Below are 22005 nucleotides of genomic sequence, written 5' to 3'. Positions count from 1 at the left end.
AGTGAGTCCCAGGTTTGCAGAGTGAGGCCTGGTCTGGAAAACTAACAAGCAACATTGGCAAAATATCAAGGACAATTTTAAACCCTTCTAGCCAAGAACTGGTTATTTAGGTGAGGCAGGAATCTGAAATCGACCACATTACTGTTAGCTCTGTGAGTATACATACATTTTTACTTCACAGTATCTGCTTCCCACTGAAATGACAGAAGCTTAAAGAAAATTGTGACTCCATTACTGTCATGCTTCAAAATTTACTGATTAATGAAAAATTCAATAAGCACATTTTGTTATTGCTCAGTAATGTAAAATGGCTACAATGTGGCAGCATAAAAACCCCAAATAATCTCATGTGCTAGTGCAGCCGCATTGCCATTCTGTTTCGTTTCCTTGAAATAAGGGAAACCTTGAAATAAAAGGCTTCATAGTCTTCAGGAGGTCAGTTTGTTTCCTGGAATAAAGTAATTGCTTCGTTTTCTCTTAGATTCGAAATAAAATGATAGATGGAGAAAGTGGAGAAAAAACGTTCAGAACTCTGGTCAAATCTCAAGATGAGGTAAGAATTGATGAAGGCTTGTCCTCGAGTGGAAGCATGCAGTAAGAATAACGATGCTATGGCTTGGCGTTCCTTACGACATCTATTCATGGAACAGGGATGGATCTACTGGACAGGCTTTTTTTTCTTACATAGCAAACAATATGATCTCACTAGAGAAATGGCTCAGCAATGTAAGAGTGCTTGCTGTTTAATATTGAGATCTGGAGTTCAGATCCCAACCTCCATGTTGGCAGGCTCTGTGGTACCTGTCACCCCAGTTCCAAGAGCTCTGGTGCCCTCTCCTGAATTCTGCAGGCACCTGCACACATGTGCATATGCACTCACACAGAAACACATGCACACACACACTTCAAGAAATAAATACAAACTTGTGAAAACTAAAATCCTAAAATTGCACTTTGTGTCTACATGGTTTATTACAAGAAATAGATCTCTTTGGGCCAGGGATGTGGTAATATTTGATTTAAGGTAATATCACATGTTATATTGTATTATTTGTGTACAAAGATGTCCTAGAGATTGTATTCTGTGTGTTTTATCTATTTTCACTACTTAAAACCTCTGTGCCCATGGTTCTCTACCTTCCTGATGCTGAAACCCTTTAATACACTTGTGGTGACAACCAACCATAAAATTATTTCATTGCTGCTTCATACCTGTAATTTTGCTACTATTATGAACTGTAATGTAAATATCTTATATGCAGGATATCTGATTAGTGACCCCGAGGGGGTCGCAGCTCACAGGTTGAGAACCACTGCTCTATACCCTTTGTAATTTTCCTACATTTAAATCTGAAAACAAGTCATGTGATAACACAGCTACCCTCATTATTCGCTGGTATATATAATAAGTTAATATTGCTTCAGGTCTGAGTGGAAGAGTTTTGGGTATGTGGGGATACTCTTCTATCCATTATCAGTCATTTGTAGACTAAAAACAGACATTCGCATGTTTGAATGTTCAAAATGACATAGGATTGGGACGTTTTGTGCCTGTAATGTAACTGCAGCTTTCACATACAACTTGTATTCTTTACTCAGAAGCCTGTCAGGTTGTAGGAGCATCTTTTCTCCCTAATTTCTTGGTAGCTCTTCCCCCAACAGGGACATATGATCTAAATATTTTTAATAGCACACATCATTTCTTATTTTGATATAATTATGAGTAGCTATTGCCAGAACAGAAAAGGAGGTATTAAATTTTTCATTTTTATTGAAATATCGCTCCAGTTGCTTCTCTTTAGCCATGGTCTTGACTCTTTGCTCCCTAAAGCAAGGATGTAAAGTATTTAACAGTTCTGCCAACTCCTCGTGTTGTTCCGGGAACTCTGACCCTCACATTCTTTATGCGGCTCTCCTCTCATTTTCACGTTGCTAATTGCCCTCTTCCAAGTCACTGTCCATTCAGTCTTCGAGCAGTGTTCCCCTCCCCTCGCATCTGGATCTACCACCTTTCTGCCTTTCATTAGATAACAAACAGGCTTCTGAGGATTATAATAAAATAATAAAATATAATATAACACAATAAGAGCAAACAAAAACAGATTTTAAGATGATATCATTAAGAACATTAGATCTGTTTTTACTTTATGTAAAGTTTGGCAGGAATATTTAAGTTATGATAATAACTTTTAAATGAAAATGTTTTAATTTAGTTTTCCTCAGAGTATCAGAAGTCCTCAGACATAAGTCAGGGAATGGCGAAGCCCATTATTTCTTGTAAGAAATCATTTGGCTTTTCTTTGCACCATTTTTTACACCTGTGAGATGGAGAAGTTGAATATTAACACGTATCAGCACTGGGTGGCAGGTCATTTTATTTCCAAGCATGTGAACTATTTTCTACAGAGCATCTCCTCACATGGGCTTTACTGAATATTTTTCACAACATCTGCTTCAAATTGATTTGTAGAAATTTTTCATAGTCATCTCTTTCAGGAATACAGTTGTTCTTTAATAAGGCAAATATTCAGAGTAAAAACTAAAAGCTACATGTGTGCAATTAATATACTTAGTAGGAGAAAGAATGAGTCTGCATTTACTGTTGTTCTCGACACAGAAGATATTGTACATCCATGAACTATTTATTTAATTTTTCACTTTGCCTAGCGAATATAGGTTTTTTTCTAACCTTCAATGATGGAGTAATTATCTATTTATAACAACATGATAGTGATAGTTCCATTAAAAAGATCTGTAAGATGATAATTGTACTTCTAGATGTAGAAATGCTAGTGTATTTTCCTCCTCATATTAGCTATCGTTCTTAAACAAGCTCAACTATGGCTGATATCTGAGCCTTATCTAATATTCTATAGTCCCACGTCATTAAATTTTGCTTTAATTAGCAGGGTGGTGGTGGTGCACACCTTTAATCCCAACACTTGGGAAGTGAGTTCAAGGCCAGCCTGGTCTACAAAGCAAGTTCCAGGATAGCTAGGACTGTTGCACAGAGAAACCCTGTCTCAAAAGAAAAAATTTTTAATTTGTTTTAATTAAATATTTCAGAGTTTTGAAGAAAGTACTCTGTTACCAAATGCTAAGCTTTTATGCTTATAAATCCCTAACCTGTATCATTTGAGTATTTGATTCTGTTCCAAACTTTTATTTGACAAGCATGCACATCAAAATTTTAAAAATGTATAATAGAAATATATTTGCTTATGAAAAAGGATGTTGAGTGACCATAAAATTTCCAGGTGGACATTATGTTTTTACTCTTCTATAAATGCATATGGGTGGGGCGTTGTAATGACCATGTCTAACTTTCTTTCTAGAGATATATTGACAAAGGAAATCGAACATACACATGGACACCTGTCAATGGCACAGATTACAGGTACTTAACTCTATTAGTAATTGTCTCGTGTAAAGGACTGTTCAATTAAGTGGACCTTTTTTTCTTAAAAAAGCCAGTTTTCAATCAACTAGTATGAAATCTTAATTTTAGTTAGCTATTTTTAGTGGAAGTTTCAGTATAAAAATTACTCCCTCCAGCACAAAAATTAATTAGAGTCTGATTTTCAGAAAGCAAAAGGTAGAAAGTAGCTAGCAATATAATATTTAGAATGATAGCTTTATTAATGACAATAGTACTAAAGATTGATGTATACCCATAATAATTTAGAGTTCTGACTTCTATTGACTTTCTTTTTTGTTTCCATTTAGTCTAGTTTTTTTTCATTAATGTTGCAGCTTAGTTTACAAACTATAGTGTGCTTTTTTCGTCATTATATATGATATAAAATAACTTTAGCCCCACTGAACAGTTCAGTGATGTCTGGATTCCTCCTGTTTTCTGTACATTGGAACCTAGAAAACCCAGTACTCAATAATCTACTGGATGATCCCTCCTTTCTTCAAATTCAGTGACAACTATTCTGCTCCTCCCCTCCCTCCTCCCCCCTCACTCTCTTTGGTTTTTCAAGGCAGGGTTTCTCTGTATAGCCCCAACTGTCCTGGAGCTCACTTTATAGGTCAGGTTGGCCTCAAACTCAGAGATCTGCCTGCCTCTGCCTCCTGATTGCTGGGATTAACTGTGCGCACCACCACACCCAGCTATTCTGCTCTCTTGCCTTAAATCTTCTCAGAGCTTTCTCTTTGGTCTGTGTCCCATATCGTTGGAGGAGTAAAATGTTTCTTCTCGCTACTCATTATCTCTTCTTCTTGAAAATTCAACTTTTGAATTTCATATCATCAAAGCACACTTACCATCCAGTCTTCCTTCACTTTAATAGTCTCTCCTCATTCCTCCAAAACAGACTTACTTTCACTCTCCTACATTCCCAGAGATCCACATTCTGTGGCCATTAAATAAGACATATCTATATGAGTAAAGTCAAACAGGATATATTTGCTAAAATACATCTTAAAATGCACTAAAAACAACAGGTCAATTGTTTGTCATTACAATACACAGACTTAGAGTTAGTCTGTCAAGTTCTTTTCTGAAAGCTTAGCCTTAGTTTCTATACATTTTTTTTGTTTGTTGTTCACAAACTAATAAAGAGCCATTGGCAAACAGACAAGGTCCATAGCCCACACTTATGTAGTATTAAGAGAGATGACTCTCCATTTCTCCATCTTCCCTCCATTAAGGGGCTCATCACTTCCTACTTAGTCACAGACTTCAGAGTCATCTTTTGCAACTTGTACATTTTATCTACCAAAAGCTTTTTATTCTCCAAGTCATTTCCATCACCACACTTCACCAGACACAACTGCAGTAAAGTGTTGATAACCTAGCATGTCAGCTAACCTCAGGCAGCCTTTATGAGGCCCTGGAGATCTCAACAACACAACCAATTTAGGATGCTTATATATGTCTTTTCATGACTTCTTTTTTCTTCTCAAACCCATAAGTTCCCTGAGCATTTTCTCTCGGGTGAGATTTTATTTTCTTCTGTTCTGTTCAGGGAAAACTCTCAACCAAAGTACACAACGGCTTAAATGTGTGCCTCTATCTTTTTTACTTTTAATCTCAATACAGAAAAAGATCACACTTGAGTTTACTTGTTCAGTACAGCTCCACTCAAATCCCCTAGTAATATGGCATCCCATTCACTATACCACATCAGTTCTCTAGCGTTCTGTTCTCCTTCAGCACTAGCCTTCTGAATTTACTGTTCAAATACTCAGGTGAACAGCCTCTGGGTAAGCCTTGCTTCTCCTCAGAGACACTACTAGCATTGTGCTTCAAGGTCTTTGTTCCTGGTCTCTTTAAATTAAGACTGCTTCCCAAGACTGAGCCTCCTGTTTATTCCTCAGCTACATGATGCCTTTCCTTACTCTTTAGAAGGACATTTTCATATTTATTTTAAATACTGTGTTACTACCCCTTACCTCACCCAAAGCTCATTTGGGTTTACATACAAACATGTGTACTCGAGGCTTACAGAAAGACATTTAATTCTGCTGACAACCATTTCCTTAAGTTCTAAGAGGGCAGAGAGGTGCTACTTCGTTTATCTCAGAATCCCATGCTCATATCACAGAGGTACATAGTAGGTACTTTCTAAATGAATATGAAATTGAAGAGTCTCAATGTGAAGAAATAATTTTTAACGGTATACCCTTGAAATCTGTTTCATCTTACCAAATTCAGAAAATTATACCCCAAATTTTCTGTCATAATTTTCTCATGTGGCTTTTGACTATGCATTTATCACCAACCAATAGGAATCCTAATTAATTTGTTGTGACAGACTCAGCCTCAGCCACATCTTTTCATTGTTGCTGATGTTGTATTTCTTTTGCAACTCCTCAGTTCATAAACATCATACACAGACAAGGGGAGCCTTGGGTGCCAGAGATGTCTGAAAACTCTGATGTTGTTGTCAATAGGAGCGGTCTCCAGTTGTTCTTGGGATGACAAATAGAATGTAGAAGAAGAAAATAAAATGCTATTGTCTTGAGATATTGCATCCAAGTCCTTTTCTGTTTATCTTAGTTACATTTTAGGTCACTGAAAAATGCCAGAATTACTGTTTTTATGATTTTACTCATTTCTATATACTGAGTAGATTGTAATATCTAACTTTCTTCTAGGTATCTCTTTATATTTGCATAATGTTCATGAACAATTACAAGTAATGGTTTTCCTCATTTAGTTTGATTATTAGTGTCTTTCAGTTTTTGAATAAACTTATAATACTCCATGAAGGTACAGGACACTGGGAAGCTCTGTCTCTTAAGAAACAATGTCATTATAAAACAAAGTATTGCTGAGTGATGGTGTTGCACACCTTTAATCCCAGCACTTGGGAGCAAAGGCAGGCAATTCTCTGTGAGTTCAAGGCCAGCCTGGTCTACAGAGCTAGTTCCAGGATAGACAATGCGACACAGAGAAACCCTGTCTCAAAAAAAAAATCTAATAAGTAAAAATATAACTTGCTGGGCAGTGGTGGCGTACGCCTTTAATCCCAGCACTCAGGAGGCAGAGTCAGGTGGATCTCTGTGAGTTCGAGGTCAGCCTGGGCTACCAAGTAAGCTCCAGGAAAGGCACAAAGCTACACAGAGAAACCTGTCTCAAAAAACCAAAATATATATATATAAAACCAAGTATTGGTTGCATTGTATGAGAATATGGTTCCTACCTTTGTTGTTCAGATAAGCAAAGTGTAGAAACTATCTTTTTAACCATGACAATGAGTCAGCTCTGAAAGTTGCTTTTACTTCAGTTAAAAAAAAAAAGGCTACCTTTGTAGTGATCTTAATTTTGGGGTCTTGTTATTGTTTTTAATTCCTTAAGGATGTTTTAATTGCCTTCACCATTCCCCAACTCCTCCCAGATCTATCCCTGCCTCCCTAACCACCCAAATATGTGTCTTTTTCAAAAAAATAATCCCATCAAGTCCATTGTCTGCTGCCTGCATATTCTTGGATGTAAGATCTTCCACTGAAGTATGTTAGTCTTCTAGAGTCTACACCCTTAGAAAACTTACCCTTCCTTTTTCCAGCAATTAATCTCTAATAGCTCATAACTAGGCCTTGGGTTCTGTGCTCACCTCCCTTCTCCATGCTAGGGTTTGGTCTGGGCTGAGTTTGCACAGGTCTTGTGCGTGCTCTGTAACTAATCTAAGTTCATATGTGCTGCTGGACCTAGAAAACACTCTTTTCTTGCAGTCATTCACCACCCCTGGCTCTTACTATCTGCTCCTCTCCAATGACCTCTGGGCCTTAAGATGAAATATAGATGTCCTATTTATAGGTGAGCCTTCTGGTCTCTCATCATCTACATCTAAGTCAGTTGTGGGTCTCTGTGCTAATCACTATCTAATGCAAACAGAGGCGTCTCTGATTAGGGTTGAGAGATACATTAATCTACAGGTATAATGATAAGTCACTAGTAGTTGGCTTAATGTTTTATGCATTTAACATAGTAAGTTCTCCTCTGGGGCCTATGATCTGTTTATTCATAGGTTCTTGGCCCCAAAATGGTGCCAGGTATGGGTTTCATCTTGTGGAGCTAGCTAGTCTTATACCCAATCAGAAAGTGGTTCCAGGTTGCTCATGCTACCATTTCATAAATGAGCCTAGCTTGCCCAGCCTATCATTTCTGTAGCTTGCAATGTTGACAAGTAGATAATGAGTGTCTCATTGTCTCACAAATGGCCTCCACTCAGACTCTTTCTTCAACACCCAGGAGCAATGCATAGTATGAGTTCTTCCTCAAGTTCACTGTCACTCTTTGCTCACAGAATATTACAGTACAACTGTTATGGGTGATGTTGACACCACCCGTTTCCACCCCAGCCTATCTGCTGCCATTTAACTGCTCCTGTCACCATGCTGCCCTGAAGAAGACATGGCTTCCTTACGTTGCATGCTTTCCTCACATAGTCCATTCCCAAGTCTCTACCTTGGGTCTCAGTTACATGCATGTCCTAATGTCTATGCAGATAAATTCACAAATAACTAACAAGTATCATATTCTGCCTGAAAATATACCATTTGATTAAATGAATGGAATACCAATTTCAAAGACAAGTGGTTTCTGTTTTCTTAAACTTCGATCGAACTTAGGTAACATATTTTAAAATGTCAATAATGACTTTGTTTACTGGAATGTACTATTTTCTAAAGAGATCAACTTTGATGGATATAAATGATTTTAGTTGAAAACTGTTATAGTCCATTTAATTCAGCTAACTAGGTTTATGTGAATCACAAAACTATTACCTTGGCTCTATCATCCATCTAGTATCACTTGCTTTATTAAACTCTAATCTCTGAGAAGAAATCAAGAAGCCTTGTTGTATTGGGTTCATATTATGAGATCAAGCAGTCTTTGTATACAAAAGCATCATTGCCTTGGAATGTTGATAAAGATCTAATCTGCAACATGTGGAAGAAAGAACTGTTGGATTGGCTTGGAAATAGACATAACTACTTTTCTACAGAATGATTTGTGGCTATGAGTAACAATATCAGTCTCGAAGGGCAACCCATCATATATTTAATGTGCCAATTTTGAAGCTTTCATTGAGAATCCCATGGGTTGCTACACCACTTTTGATGGTGCATAACATGTAACTCAAGCTTATAGAGAGACACTCTAACAGTCGGATGATATGGTGTTATCAGTTTTAATTAGAAGTTTCTGATGAAGATTAATGCTGATGGAGCAATAAAAACCCCTAATTCCCCTTGAGAGAAATTTGTAGGAGGCAGTTTTCAAATACTCAGTAATTCTGTTCTTTTATTAATGGCAAGTGAATCATGAAAGGTCATCTTGCTTTCAGAATGATTATTGCTTATTTTAATTTTAATCCCTGCCTCCCCTTGAAGTTACCTATAAAATGAATGTAGAAATGTTCATTAATTCTGCATAACATTTTATTTTCCTGACCTTTTCCCATAAGCAAAGTCTATGCATTACTTAATGGTGGCAGAAGCTTTGGGAACTGAGGGGTACAAGTACCTACTACTTTTTGCCATTTTTATTGTAAAATTAAATTTTAGAAAGTAAACACTCATGCTTGAACACTTGTACAGGGGAGTTTTAACATTTATATTAATAAGAAGATGAGTCTAAAATTTTTTATTTTGTTTCATTATATATTTGTCTATCAGTAACATGCAATAAAATTATAGTTTGGATTTCTATTCCCGTATCTGGGGATACAGGATGGGGTGGGGAGTACTGGGATGACATAAAGGATCTACAAGTGCTTAACAATATTCAAATTCCTAGAAAGGAATATATTTTCTGGTGTTTTACTAATATTTGGGGTAATGTTAAAAAACATATTAACCAAGAATTATTCTGTTTATGGTTTCATAGACCATCTTAGAAATACACCCATTTCTTGCATCCAGGACTCACTGGTTTCCTTTTACATTCAGGGCATAGCAAAGGTCATTTTCTTTGGTGAATGTGGATAAACTATCATTTCTATGTCTTACATGGGTATATTAGCTGACAGAAGAAAATAAGTTTACTTCTGACTACTGCCTAATCTGAATTAAAAGCTCTAATATACTCATCAGGTATTCTATGAATTAGAAATTTAAAAATGTAAAGTTACCTATCTGACAGCTTCTTGTGAGCCATCATTCAAACAAGGTGGGTAACAGGCTTGCTTAACACAGTTTGTGATGAAAACATTCTGAAGTTGACCTAAGATTATAGTGGAACTGTCCTTTGGTTAGACTACATAAGCCTTAAGACTCTTACACACTATTAACCTCCAGAAATCCTTCCTCTTTAATAATAATGTGCTCGGTCATGTGGCATGTCCACGGTCAGTCAGTTGTGCAGTAAGTTGTTCAAGTGGGTATGAATGAAATCAACGATGTCTATAAAGGGTCAGAGTTCGTCCACATGGAGACACAGGGATCTTGCCATAAGACCGGAGTTTTGAAACAGTAGGTATTTAATCCCTCCAAATTGTGAATTTCTGAGAACTTTGTGCATTGTGCAGTGGTAGCAATGGTTATTCTTTCATTTTGAGTTTTTAATTATGTTTGGTTCAAAGCATTCAACATTATTTATAATTAAGAGGGTGTATCCAGCTGGTCTGCTATTTACTTTGTTTAAATTTAAACCCTATTTTCCTTCTTTTTTGTCAAAATCTGGAGTACGGAATGAAACTACCTGGAAATATAGCAGGGATTCAAGGCACTCCTCCTCAGCTTCTTTATGGCTATATTAGGTAGCTTATTACCGCCGTGCCTCTAATTCCCTGTCCTGTAGAGAGCTGGATGGCACTGTTGGGCAAGGTGGAGATCAAGAATTCTATTTGTTGAATGCATTTTCTTGTCAAAGTAACATGTCCTCTCCTTCGCATGAGGAAGATCTCTGGATTTTCCCATGAACTTGATGTCTTTTTTTTTAAGTTATGTTTTATTTTGTTTGTTTGTGTTTATGCTTCTCTTGTTTCTATTGCAGTTTGGCCTTGGTATTACCAACCTACAGTTTTTACTATATAAAAGCCAAACTAGAAGAGACAATAACTCAGGCCAGATGTAAGTACTGTGAAAGCAACTTCAGGATCTACTTGTTACCTCCTAGTGTCAGACGTTCATACCTAGATTTTGGAATGCCCAAGGCTTATGCATTTTAGTAGGTATTATTATCAAATCTACAGCAATGATTCTAACCCATTCCAAACATGCAAGGAACAAGAAATATTCTACGTGGCTAGAATATGAGCAGGTACTCCAGTCTCACTGGCAGTCCCACCACCCTTTGCTGCCTTGCTATGTGCTCAGAGAATCATTGCAGTGTGTGTGCTCTGTGCCTGTCGTTTTAAGGGTCTGTGAGCTGATGTGAAATGTTTCACATGCTAATACCAACATGCTCTCTGCTCATGGCGCTGTGCTAGCAAAGCTCTTCCTTTTCTTATCTTTCCTTTTCTTTCTCTCTTTTGTCTTTTTTGCATTTGGCTAGAATAATGTGCTTGGCAGTTAGTTTTCTTTTTATAATCCAAATTAATGTCTCAGTAACTCAAATAAATTCACTTTTAAGCATCCTTTGGAATGTGGAGTAAATAACATCAATGCCTATTTCAAGTCATTTTTAAGTTTTATTTTGTTTTTGATGGCTAGATTTAGTTAAGCAAAATGACCATCATACTTTTTGTTCACCGCTCAATGGTTACTAGCAACCTAAATTTTTTTTCTGTTAGGATTCAAGAAAAAAAATACATATATATATATACATATATCTTTTACTAGTTCCATCTTTTCTCTGCCTGTCCTTGCTGTTTGTAGCAGTGTGAGACACTTCTGCATTGTGGAAGATTAAAGTATACATTTGCACTTTCACTCCATGGGTATGATGGTCTTTTACCAGCGACTTTGCATGAGCTAGTTTCTCTGTGATGGAGGAGGGGTAACTAGTGAGTCTTTGCTCATTGGTCAGTGCTTCTGTTTGGAGCTGGCGTCATTGGTACTGCACCTGCATCAACCACTTTGCGAAAACAGACCCTTGAAATAACCACAGTACAGAGAGGGGAGAGAGTAAAATTGACAGAACAGAACTTCCAGCCTTCAAAATACATGGTTTTTCCCAGACTACAGCTGTACATGAATGGACCTTTGATCTATGCACAATATTTTTATTCACGGTCATTGAATAAAATATTGCTTGTGACCCCTTTACTTTACCCTCTTCTTTTTTGTTTCCCTGCTTTCTCTTTCTGATGGATTTACAGCAAAAAAGGGAAAAATGAAGGGCAAGTATTTTCTTGTTGCTCAATTTCTTTCTGTTTAGTCCACAGCATTTTCGCTAATATTTCCATTCCTCCTGGGTATTACCCTCTGTGCTTCACATTTGCTAGAATTGCCTCCATGACTACCCGAAAGTTGGCAGCAGACCAGGGCGGGTGTGCCTGTGTTTGCTCACACAACCTGTCACGCCCAAGTTGGTTTTATTTTTTGTAGACTTAATATCATGTTTCTTTTTTCATCTTTCCACCTACTAATTCATACCTAATATAAAGATTCGTATTGCCTCACCAAATGCATGACTGAGTTCACTCAAAGCATTTTATCATAATGTTAATAAATTTCTTCATTGATATTTTAAATAAAACACTTGCTGTAATATATGTATTAATATCTTAAGATATTTAAGTATATTAGATGAAGAGTATAAATAGCATTTTATATGTAATTACTGCTGTAACTGTCTAGTGAAGCTTACCCATATTATGATCTTATTATATTGGGAAGCATTGAGAATCTTGACAGTTGATTTGTTTCAAGTTTAAGATGTTAATAGTCTGTTTAAATTTTTCTTAACTAGGTGTCTTTACAATGGCATCATGTTGCCCTTGACCCTTGAAGCTTATGCTCTATATTGTTTATCTAATCTTATATCATTCAATTTTCAGATTCAGAAACCCTGAAGCCAGACAATTTTGAAGAATCTGGCTATACCTTCATAGCTCCAAGGTTGGTTTTGTTGTTCTGATTTCTTCTGTAATAACTCATATTGTTGGCTAAGTCCTTCAAAAACTCCTTAATTGGGGTCAAGGTTACTCTTGGCTCATTCTATGTACAATTGTGGAACCAAAGGGACAGTGACTTTTAAGCTTCCAATAGCCTGTCTATATATTCATTCAGATAACTGCTATTTGTTTTAATACTGGGGGAGCAATTGCTATAGATGGAGCAGTGTGCGAACTCAGGTGCATAATGGCAGATAGGACAGAGGGACTTTGGTCTTCTGGAGTAAACAATGCATCCAATAATGGAGAATTGTCTACTGGAGGTTGTATAGCATACACATATAAGCACAAAGGTACTCCACATATACATATAATTATCTTGGGAGCATATGTACAGATACATACATACATATGTGTAAGCCTACACACTTAAGTATGGAATGTTTTCAGCTCAAATTTTTATATACTTAACACAGATTTCTGGATGGTAGGTTTTATTAAATGATATTTTTTATTATATTTATATATAGAAAACTCAGCAGTGTACATGTAACATGCTAGTTTGGTTTTAAGTCTTTGGCTTTTGACAAAATGCCACCCACTGATTTTGGACCCAGGACATTATCTCCCCAGATTGTTTTACCTGTCATTGTTCTTGGTCCTGATTGCTTTCTTTCACTAACTTAACCAGAGCACATTTGTCTTCTGAGGTCACCTGTGAGAGGCAATGGCGCTGCACGTCTTCCTGTGGACCAGCTGCCCAACCTGGCCTTGATGCTGCAGTAGGGGGTCCCTGTGGTGTAACACAGCAGGAGGCTTTATGAGGTTTGCAAAATGTGCAACCAATGCCAGCTGGGCTTGTTTGTTCTCCACAAAGTCGTGATGATATTGACCTTGATCAAAGAACAGGTGGTCTCTCTAGGGCGTTCCCTTTGCCGGCAGCTTTCCTCTCAGTGCCAATCCACAGCCTCTGTTTCTTCTGCCACTCGGTCTCTGGCCTGTGTGTGGGCAGCCTTGAGCAGCTGGAGAGCTGACATTCTAGGGCCTTGGTGAACTTCATTGGGTTCTTGGACTGCTTATACAAGATAGGCCTTTGGAGTGGCAGTTTATTGTGTTAAGGCCATTGACAAAGTGGGTGAGGTCTCTTTGGCGCTGGATGTCCAATGTCTTTTCTCAAACAGAGGATTCACCACCTTTTTGTCCTGCTTCTTCATAACAGTAGGGGTCAAAACACCTTCCTCCTCTTGGTTTGTTTTCATTTTGGTGTTTTGTCTAGCTATGGGGGAGGAAAATACATTGCCTCACATTGTGTGTGTGTGTGTGATGTATGTAGTAACATTACCTCATGTAATTTGTGTGTCATGTATGTGTGTGTTTGTATGTGGGTGTGTAAGTATGTGAACCTGTAGATGTAACCAACGGTCTTATTAAATAAGAAACACAGAACCGATTCAGAGAAGAAAGCCAAGAGGTCAGAGATAAGAGCCTCACCCTTCCTGATTCAGGGATCCTCTTCAGCCAAGAGAGCTCTCCGAAAAAAAAGGGACCTACTTCCTGTGTGTGTCTTTATATAGTCTAGCTGTTCTGCCTTCTCATTGGTTGTAAACCCAAACATGTGACTGCCTCATCACTGCCTGAATGTACCGCCCTCCAGATCCTTAAAGGCGTGCGCCACCGCCGCCACGCACTTGCTATGGCTCTAATAGCTCTGACCCCCAGACAACTTTATTTATTAACATACAATTAAAATCACATTTCAGTACAAGTAAAATACCACCACATGAACCCATGGAGCCAAAGATCTTTGTCTGCTATTATTACTCTCCACCTTGTTCCCCAGAGGCAGGGTCTCTCATTGATTTTGAAGCTTGCAAATTCAGCTAGACTGGCTAACTAGGAAGCTCCTAGCATCTGTCTACTACCTCCTTCCAGCTCTGAGAGTCCAAGTATGCTTAGTGATTGATGCCCAACCTTATCCCATAATTTTTGTATGAACATATCTTACTAATCAAGTTTATTTCTCTCATGTAATCACTATCCAGAATGCATATCTTTATTCTACCTCTATTTGACTACTTGAAACTCGTCAATTCTTTCCTTTCTTTTTTCCTTATTTTGGGGCCCTGTCTTTAGTAGGCAGTATATAGTATCAAAATAAATACACTTCCTATTAATCCAGGCTAGATTGTCTAAGAAAATAGAGATAGAAAATTCCATTATTATGTTTTCAGTTGCATTTTGTCCAGAAATTTCTTGAAGAACCTAAAAAGGGTTCCTACAGTTATTCAGAGTTAATCCTTTATTTTTGCATATGAAAATTGCTAAATTCTGCCTCTATTTGAAAATTGGTAGTATTTGTAACATTTTGAAAAAGCCACATTAAGAAAGCTGGTCATTGGCTTTGAGAGTCCCTCCATCACTGTGCTGTAGAGGGATCATCTCCTCCACCCTTTTTGCCATCTCTCCCATGATGTTACACTGTTTTGATTTTCTCAGCCCTGTCCAATGCAGGATTCTTCCATGAACTTCATTTCTTCCCACACAGAGAAGTTGCTGAGAACTGAGCCTACCTGAGCTCTTTCCTTATGTGAGTCCATCTTCAGGCCATGAGCCATGCATAAGTTGGGGCGATGTCTCCCAAATCTAACATGACAGTTCTAACTGCTAGAAACAACAGATGCAACTGGCCTGTTGACATTGCAATAGCAAATCAAACAGATCTCTTTCCAGACTTTGTCCACCCTCATATTTCCACATAAGACATTCATGTGTCATGAAAGCCTAACAGGAATGTTTCTTCAATGTGCTTCCAATTCAGTGTCTTGTAAATATTTGTCCCACTTGGAAAGCTCTTCTTGTGTTGCTTTTATGAAGAAAATAGTATTTTTTTCGGTGTACACTCTTGAGCCATGGCAGTTGTCCTGACCTGCTCCCATTTGCTGATGTCTTACTACTAATTGATCCCCGAGTCTTGCCAGGTCTATCTTAGGACCCATGTATATTTCTGTCACTCTCTAGCTATTTGGCCCTGATGCAGGCCAAGGCCTGTTTGTGCTTATAGCTGCATCTGAGAGGATCTCACTTTTCCCCATTTGCTTCTGCTTTCCAATCCTGTTTCTATTCTGTGACCAGAGAGAGTTAGTAAACTGAAGGCATCTTTCTCAACAGCTACTAACTAACTAATGGCTCTGCATTGTTATAGTGATAATCTGGTTTGTATTCCACAGCTTTCAAGTGCTCTGTCTCCAGGGTTCAGAGTTCTATTGTGGTTCCCTTTACTGGGAACTAGGAGCTTATAGACTGGCTTGCCTATTCATTGAAGTAGAGAAAGTCTCATTTTCTCATGTAGTGTTTCTGGTGGCTATACTATCTGTTCTGGTTTGGTTTCTGTTGCTGTCATAAAACACTCTGCCCAAAAGCAATTGAGGAGAGGAATGGGTTTATTTAGATTACAATTCCAAGTACAGTCTGCTATTGAGGGAAGAATGGGCAGGAATTCAAGCTGGAACATGAGAGAGAAATCATGGAAGAACACTGGTGGCTAGCTCACAAGGGCTTGCCTATCCACCGTTTTTAGACAGCACAAGACCACTTGCCCAGCTAATGGTCCCACCCACAGTGGGACGAACCTTTCTGAATCAGTTAACCATCAAAACAGAAATCCATAGATACGCCCACGGGCCAAACTGATCTATGCAATCCCTCAGCTGAGAGTCCCTTCTTAAGGGACTCTATCTGTGTCAAGTTGACATTTGGTGCTCACTGGGACACAGTCTACGGAATACTCAGCAGTAGACATGACTAGTTCTAGCACAGACTTCATGGGCTCAGAGTCTGAGTCACTTGCTGTATTACCCTATTTTAAAAGGTGTCCCCATGCCTAGTCTTTCTTCCACTTATTCTCTTTGGCATTTTCACTATGTATCCACAAACCCCATTAAATCCTAAACCTCAACATCAGCTTGGGAAATTCCAGCCATCACTCTATTATGTGACCTCCTGATATCTTCATGCAATTTTTCATTTCTCTTACCAAAGATTTAGTCACTTTTCATTTATTCAGTTTGCTTCACAGAACCACTATGTGCCCATTTGAATTAGTCTTTGACATTCAGCATTGAATTCCTTGTCCTGTACACTGTAGAGCTGAGTGAATACTTGGTAACTGGAGAATCTAAGAATATATGGATATCATTTTTAAAAACCATAACTGTGTTCATGTATGTGTGCACATATATTCGTGCCCGCAGAGACTAGGAGTCAGCCATGGAGAATGTTTTTTAAGACAGAGACTCACATTGATTTGGAACTTAGTCAATTAGGCCAGGCTCTTTGACCAGTAAGCCTCAAGGATCCACCAATCTCTTCTCCATTCCATCACCCTTTATGTGGGTTCTGGAAAGCTAACTCAGATCTTCACACCTTCATTATCTACTATCCTAATTTGCTTTCTGTTGTTCTAATAAAACACCATGGCCAAAAGCAACTTGGAGAAAGAAGGAGTTATTTTGATTGTGCCTCCACATCATAGTCTGTCTTTAAAGGAAGTCAGAACAAGAGCTCAAGAAGGACCCTAAAGGCAGGAACTGAAACAGAGGTCATGAAGGAGTGCTACTTATTTGCTTTCTGTGACTGCTCAGCTTGCTTTCTTATATAACCCAAGACCACCTGCCCAGGAGTGGCACTGCCCACAGTGGGCTGGACCCTCCCATATTAAATATTAACAACAAAAATGCACCACAGACATGCCCAAACCATCTGATTGAGGTGAGTCTTCAATTAAGGTTTCCTCTTCCCAAGTGATTCTAGTTTGTGTTAAGTTGACAAAAACTAACCAGCATAATTTAACCCTTGTCACCTTGACACAAATGCATGATTATTAAACTATAACCTTCCCTTTATTTTTATCTCCAAGTCTCATGATAACATAATAATATAAAGAAATAGTATAATTTTAAAAGTTACACTGTCTTTAAATTTTTCAGCAAGTCCAAGATCACTATAAAACTCCAAAATCTCATAACTGTGGGCCTTTGTGAAATCAGAACCCAAATTATATACTTTCTTATTCTAAAAGAGAAGATTCTGGGCACAATTAAAATTAAATGAAAGCAAAGGCAATATCTAGAAGTGCAAATCAAACCCTGTAGTTCAATGTTCATCATCTTGGACTCACTTAAGATCTTCTGGCATCCAAAGGACTTGGCAGTCCACTTCTCTGGCTCCACCATCCATAGTACATGCATCTTATCTGGTAGGCTCAGGCTGCTCCACTCCACACCTTCCAGTGTCCTTGGTGGTCATTCTGTGATCATGACATTTCCAGTATACTATATTCTTGGCTGTAACTATGGTTAAGCCTTCATCAGTGGTCTTCCCTGGAATCTGCAGGAATTCCAACCCTATCACATGGTGTCAAGGCTCAGCTTTTTTCCATGATCCCTCCAGATTTAGGATTTTTACTTCAACTGAGTCTCCACCTTCACCAATGACCTCTCCTGGTCTCTCTTCAGGGAGACTCTAACCCTGACACATAGGGCCAAGCCTCAGCTTATCTCCATGACCCCTTTGTGCCTGCATATGGGAGACTCATATCCATTGCCAACTTTATTTGCCAGCTTGAGCTATGGCCTTGCCCTGGTGCACCATAGCGTCTGCATACTGCCCCTAAGGAAATATTTCTTGGAAAAATTTGCTTCAGTGATGCTAGTCTCTTATGAACAACAGATAATTCTCCATCCTTAGCATCAACTGTCCCAGTAAACCAAAGGTTTCGCTTCTGGGGATTTTTTTTTCTGAGACAGGGTTTCTCTGTATAGCTTTGTGCCTTTCCTGGAACTCACTTGGTAGCCGAGGCTGGCCTCGAACTCACAGAGATCTGCCTGGCTCTGCCTCCTGAGTGCTGGGATTAAAGGCGTGCGCCACTTTAAGATTTATTTTTACTTATGTAAATGAGTGTTTTGCCTGCATGTAGCTTTATGCACTGTGTGCATGCCTGATGTCCTGAAAGGCCAGAAGATTGTGCTGGATCCCCTGGAATTAGAGTTACAGGTGGTTATAATCTGTTGGGTGGGTGCTGGTAGCTGAATCCAGGTCCTATTCAAGTCACTTCTATTGCTATGACACATAACCAACCCAGCAAACTCTTAGAAAGAAAGCATTTAAATGGGGATTTTCTCACCATTTCAGGGGCCCAGTCCATTATCAACATGGCAGGGGCCATGGTGACATGCATGGCACTAGAGCAGTAACAGAGAGTGACATTCTGATCCGTAGGCAGCTTGAGAATCGACCTTGAGACAGTCAGATATGGGGTGGGGGGGAGACGCCCTGGGTCTGGTGTGCCAGTTTTTAAACCTCTCAAGCCACTCCCAGTGACATACTTCCCTCAACAAAGCCACACCCATTTCAACAAGGCAAGGCCATACTTCCTAATCCTTCTCAAACAATGCCACTCTCTGGTGACTAGGAGTTCAAATATATAAGCCTACTGGAGGCATTTTTATTCAAACCACCACTTTCTCTTAAACACTGAGCCATCTCTCCAACCCCCTTCCATAGATTCTGTGTGTGTGTGTGTGTGTGTGTGTGTGTGTGTGTGTGTGTGTGTGTGTGTGTTGTTGTTGTTGTTTGTTTGTTTATTTTAGAAAGGTTCTTTCTGTGTAGCTCTGGCTATCTGGGAACTCACTATGCAAACCAAGCAGGCCTAAACTCACTTTTGACCACACCCACTCACTCCTCCTTACCCCACTACACTCCCAACCCATGTGGAGGGATTATGACTGTACCACCTTATGACTTGTTTTGCCTTGTTCTGTTGATATCCCTGGGAGACCTGCTCTTTTCTGAAGGGAAACAGAGGAGGAGTGGATCTGGGGGAGAGGAGGGATAGGAAGGGAAGTGGGAGAAGTGGAGGGAGGGGAAAACTGCAGCTGGGATATAATTCATGAGAGAAGAATACATTTTTTAAAAGTCCTGCCTAGTTATGATTATTTTTTTTTCATAATATTTTTGTGATTATTTGGGGATTTCACATCATGAACTGTGAGTACACTCACTTACCAGTCCTCCCAGGTCCATCCCTCCACCCTTGGGATACCCACCCCCCAAAATAAAAGGGAAGAAGAGGAGGAGGAGGAAGAAAGAAGAAAACAAGTCCAATTTGTGTTGCCCATATACTCACTGGAACATGGTCAAAAAACTCCCCGTGGCCAGCCCCTTAAAGAAGCTTGAGTCCTTCTCCACCACACCCACACCAGAATCCATCAGATTCTTAGTCATTAGACTCTGTGTCTGGCAAGGCACACACTCAGGGCATGTTTGAATCTGGCACAGTCTGCTGTGTGGTTTTCAGTTGTCACTCTACATTCTTATTATCCAACAACTGGCTCCACCAGCAACCCATTCATTGTTTCTCAGCAGTGTATTGTTTAAATTATCTCCTTTGTTTCTATTCTCATTCAGTGTTCACACTATCACACAGTACCTTTTGTCATTATTATACAACAAAAAGGTAGATGAGAACTTTAGATTAATTCATAAATGAGCCATACCCAGGGAGAGGGGTGTCTGATTGGTCCAAACAACAAAACCTTTCTGTGTGCTGATACAAGTCAAAATTGCCCTCAACTTAGAGTTAAGTGGAAGTAAGTGGTGACAGGCAAGGTTCTCCTAGAAAAGGGGAGCATTAAGGAGAAACCAGGGTTCTCTGGCATTCCTGGCCAGTAGATAGGACAGAACAAAGGACATTTCCAACTACTGGCCAAGGAGAAGAGTTAGAACTGTTCACTTTCAGAGCCTCAGTTTCAGAATCTCTCTCGTCCATTTTTGTCTCCTGTTAGAAAGGGCACAGATTAGTCATCAAAAGACACACTTTTTCAGGGTTAACCTATTGCTAGTCAGAAGCCTCTGGTGAAACCCTGACATCTTTGAATCTTAGTTTTCTATACTTTAACATTTTAAATGCCTTTGTTTTAGGATTTTTCAATTAAAAAAAATTGAGTCAGAAATGTTTTTAGTTAATAAAATGGTAGTCCAGATATGGTTTGGATAATAATTTGTGGTATTTTTTTTTTTATCTAGTTCCTTTAAAATCTTGCTTTCAGCTTCTAGCTTGTGAGATCATAACTCAAATTCAATAAAGAGGTCTTTAGACTGCAGGGCTACCCTTACTTCTGAAACAGCAAAGCCTTGTGGGCAAGTCAGACTTAGCTTTCTTAGGAGTCCAATGCATTTGCATTATGGAAACTTTCTAAAATTTGCCTCTAAACTAAGTTTTTTCCATAGCAAGATTATTATATCTAAAATATGAAGCATAATTTTTAAAACTTTTTAAGTTGGCCTCAAGAAAAATGATTATAGATTTGTTTTTCTTTTTCAGCTAAAAAGTGTTTATAAACAAAACCTTTTTCACTTTGTCTTTTGAGTTCTGGCTCTCTGTTCTGCTCTGTTGCTAAGGGCTCTGTGTTTAGGTGATTGCTTTTCCTCTTGAGAAGTTTACCTTGTCCTGAATGTTGGCTGTTTCCATTGGTTGGATGAGCCTGCTTGATTTACTTGTGAGCTTCATGTACTTTTGTTGTCTTTATGTGACCTATATTTCTGAATCAGGACTGTAGTTCTCTAAATAAGATTTGCAAAACTTGTTGGTCCCAGAATCCTTTCATAGAATCTGCCCAGTCCAACTGTATTCTTAGTGGGAAATGAATGCTGTTTGCTCTCTTTTGCCTCCTGCTGCTCATAGTGACAGCAGAAACAGTGCAAGCCACTGGTCTGTAAAGTAGCAGCAGTAGTTATCGGAAGGTGCTTGCAAAGGGCAAGAGCCAATTTTGTAGCAGGCTTTCTTGGACCACCAGCCCCCAAATCATGACACCGAGACCTATTATTAGTTATGAATGCTCAGCCTTAGTTTAGGCTTGCCCCACTAACTCTTAGAACTTATTTTAATCTGTTTCTCTTCATCTATGTTTTGCCTCAGGGCTTTTTGCCTTTCTTTCATTCTGTATGCCCTACTTCCCTGCTTCCTCTGTGTCTGCCTGACCCCAGGAGTCTCCCTCTCTTTCTCCCTTGTTCTCTCTCTCCAATCTAGAGTCCTCCTCTGCCTGGCTATTGGTTGTTCAGCTTTTTATTAGACCAATAAGGTGCCTTGGGAAGGCAATGTAAAACAAATGCAACACATCTTTACATAGTTAAAGTAATATTTCACAACATAAACAAATGTAACACACCTTTACATAGTTGAATATTTCACAACATAAACAAATGTAACACACCTTGACATAAAGTAATACTCCACAACAAATTTTGCTTTAAAATATCTATGATTGAAGCAGTAAAAATTATTAAGTTTCTTGCTGTTCATCTAGAAAAGGAGAGAGAGTCTTCCACGATGAAGGAATCAATCCTACCACGTTCTAGAGTAAGCCAGTTCCTCAAAGGAAAGCACTGTGCAACTGAATAAGGAGCATGAGAGGTGCCTTCTTCCCTTTGCTTTAAAAAGTGCTGTTTCATGTGAACAAATGACAGAAAACCCACACCACTCATGGTTAGGCAC

General features: G+C 38.8%; 1 protein-coding gene across 1 annotated transcript in view; it reads left to right on the top strand.

Annotated features, from left to right (window-relative positions):
- Window positions 1-22005, top strand: part of Cacna2d1 (calcium voltage-gated channel auxiliary subunit alpha2delta 1) — a 433805-nt gene that overhangs the window by 382563 nt on the left and 29237 nt on the right. The window contains exons 20-24 of the mRNA XM_052721408.1: window positions 482-553; window positions 3336-3397; window positions 10451-10527; window positions 11718-11738; window positions 12399-12459. Of these exons, the coding sequence (XP_052577368.1) occupies window positions 482-553; window positions 3336-3397; window positions 10451-10527; window positions 11718-11738; window positions 12399-12459 (293 nt within the window). The remainder of the gene's footprint in view (window positions 1-481; window positions 554-3335; window positions 3398-10450; window positions 10528-11717; window positions 11739-12398; window positions 12460-22005) is intronic.

This window comes from Peromyscus californicus, unplaced genomic scaffold (assembly GCF_007827085.1).
Source record: "Peromyscus californicus insignis strain IS unplaced genomic scaffold, ASM782708v3 Scaffold_6__1_contigs__length_162567912, whole genome shotgun sequence".
Lineage (NCBI taxonomy): Eukaryota > Metazoa > Chordata > Mammalia > Rodentia > Cricetidae > Peromyscus > Peromyscus californicus.
This window is presented reverse-complemented; position numbering and strand designations above follow the sequence as displayed.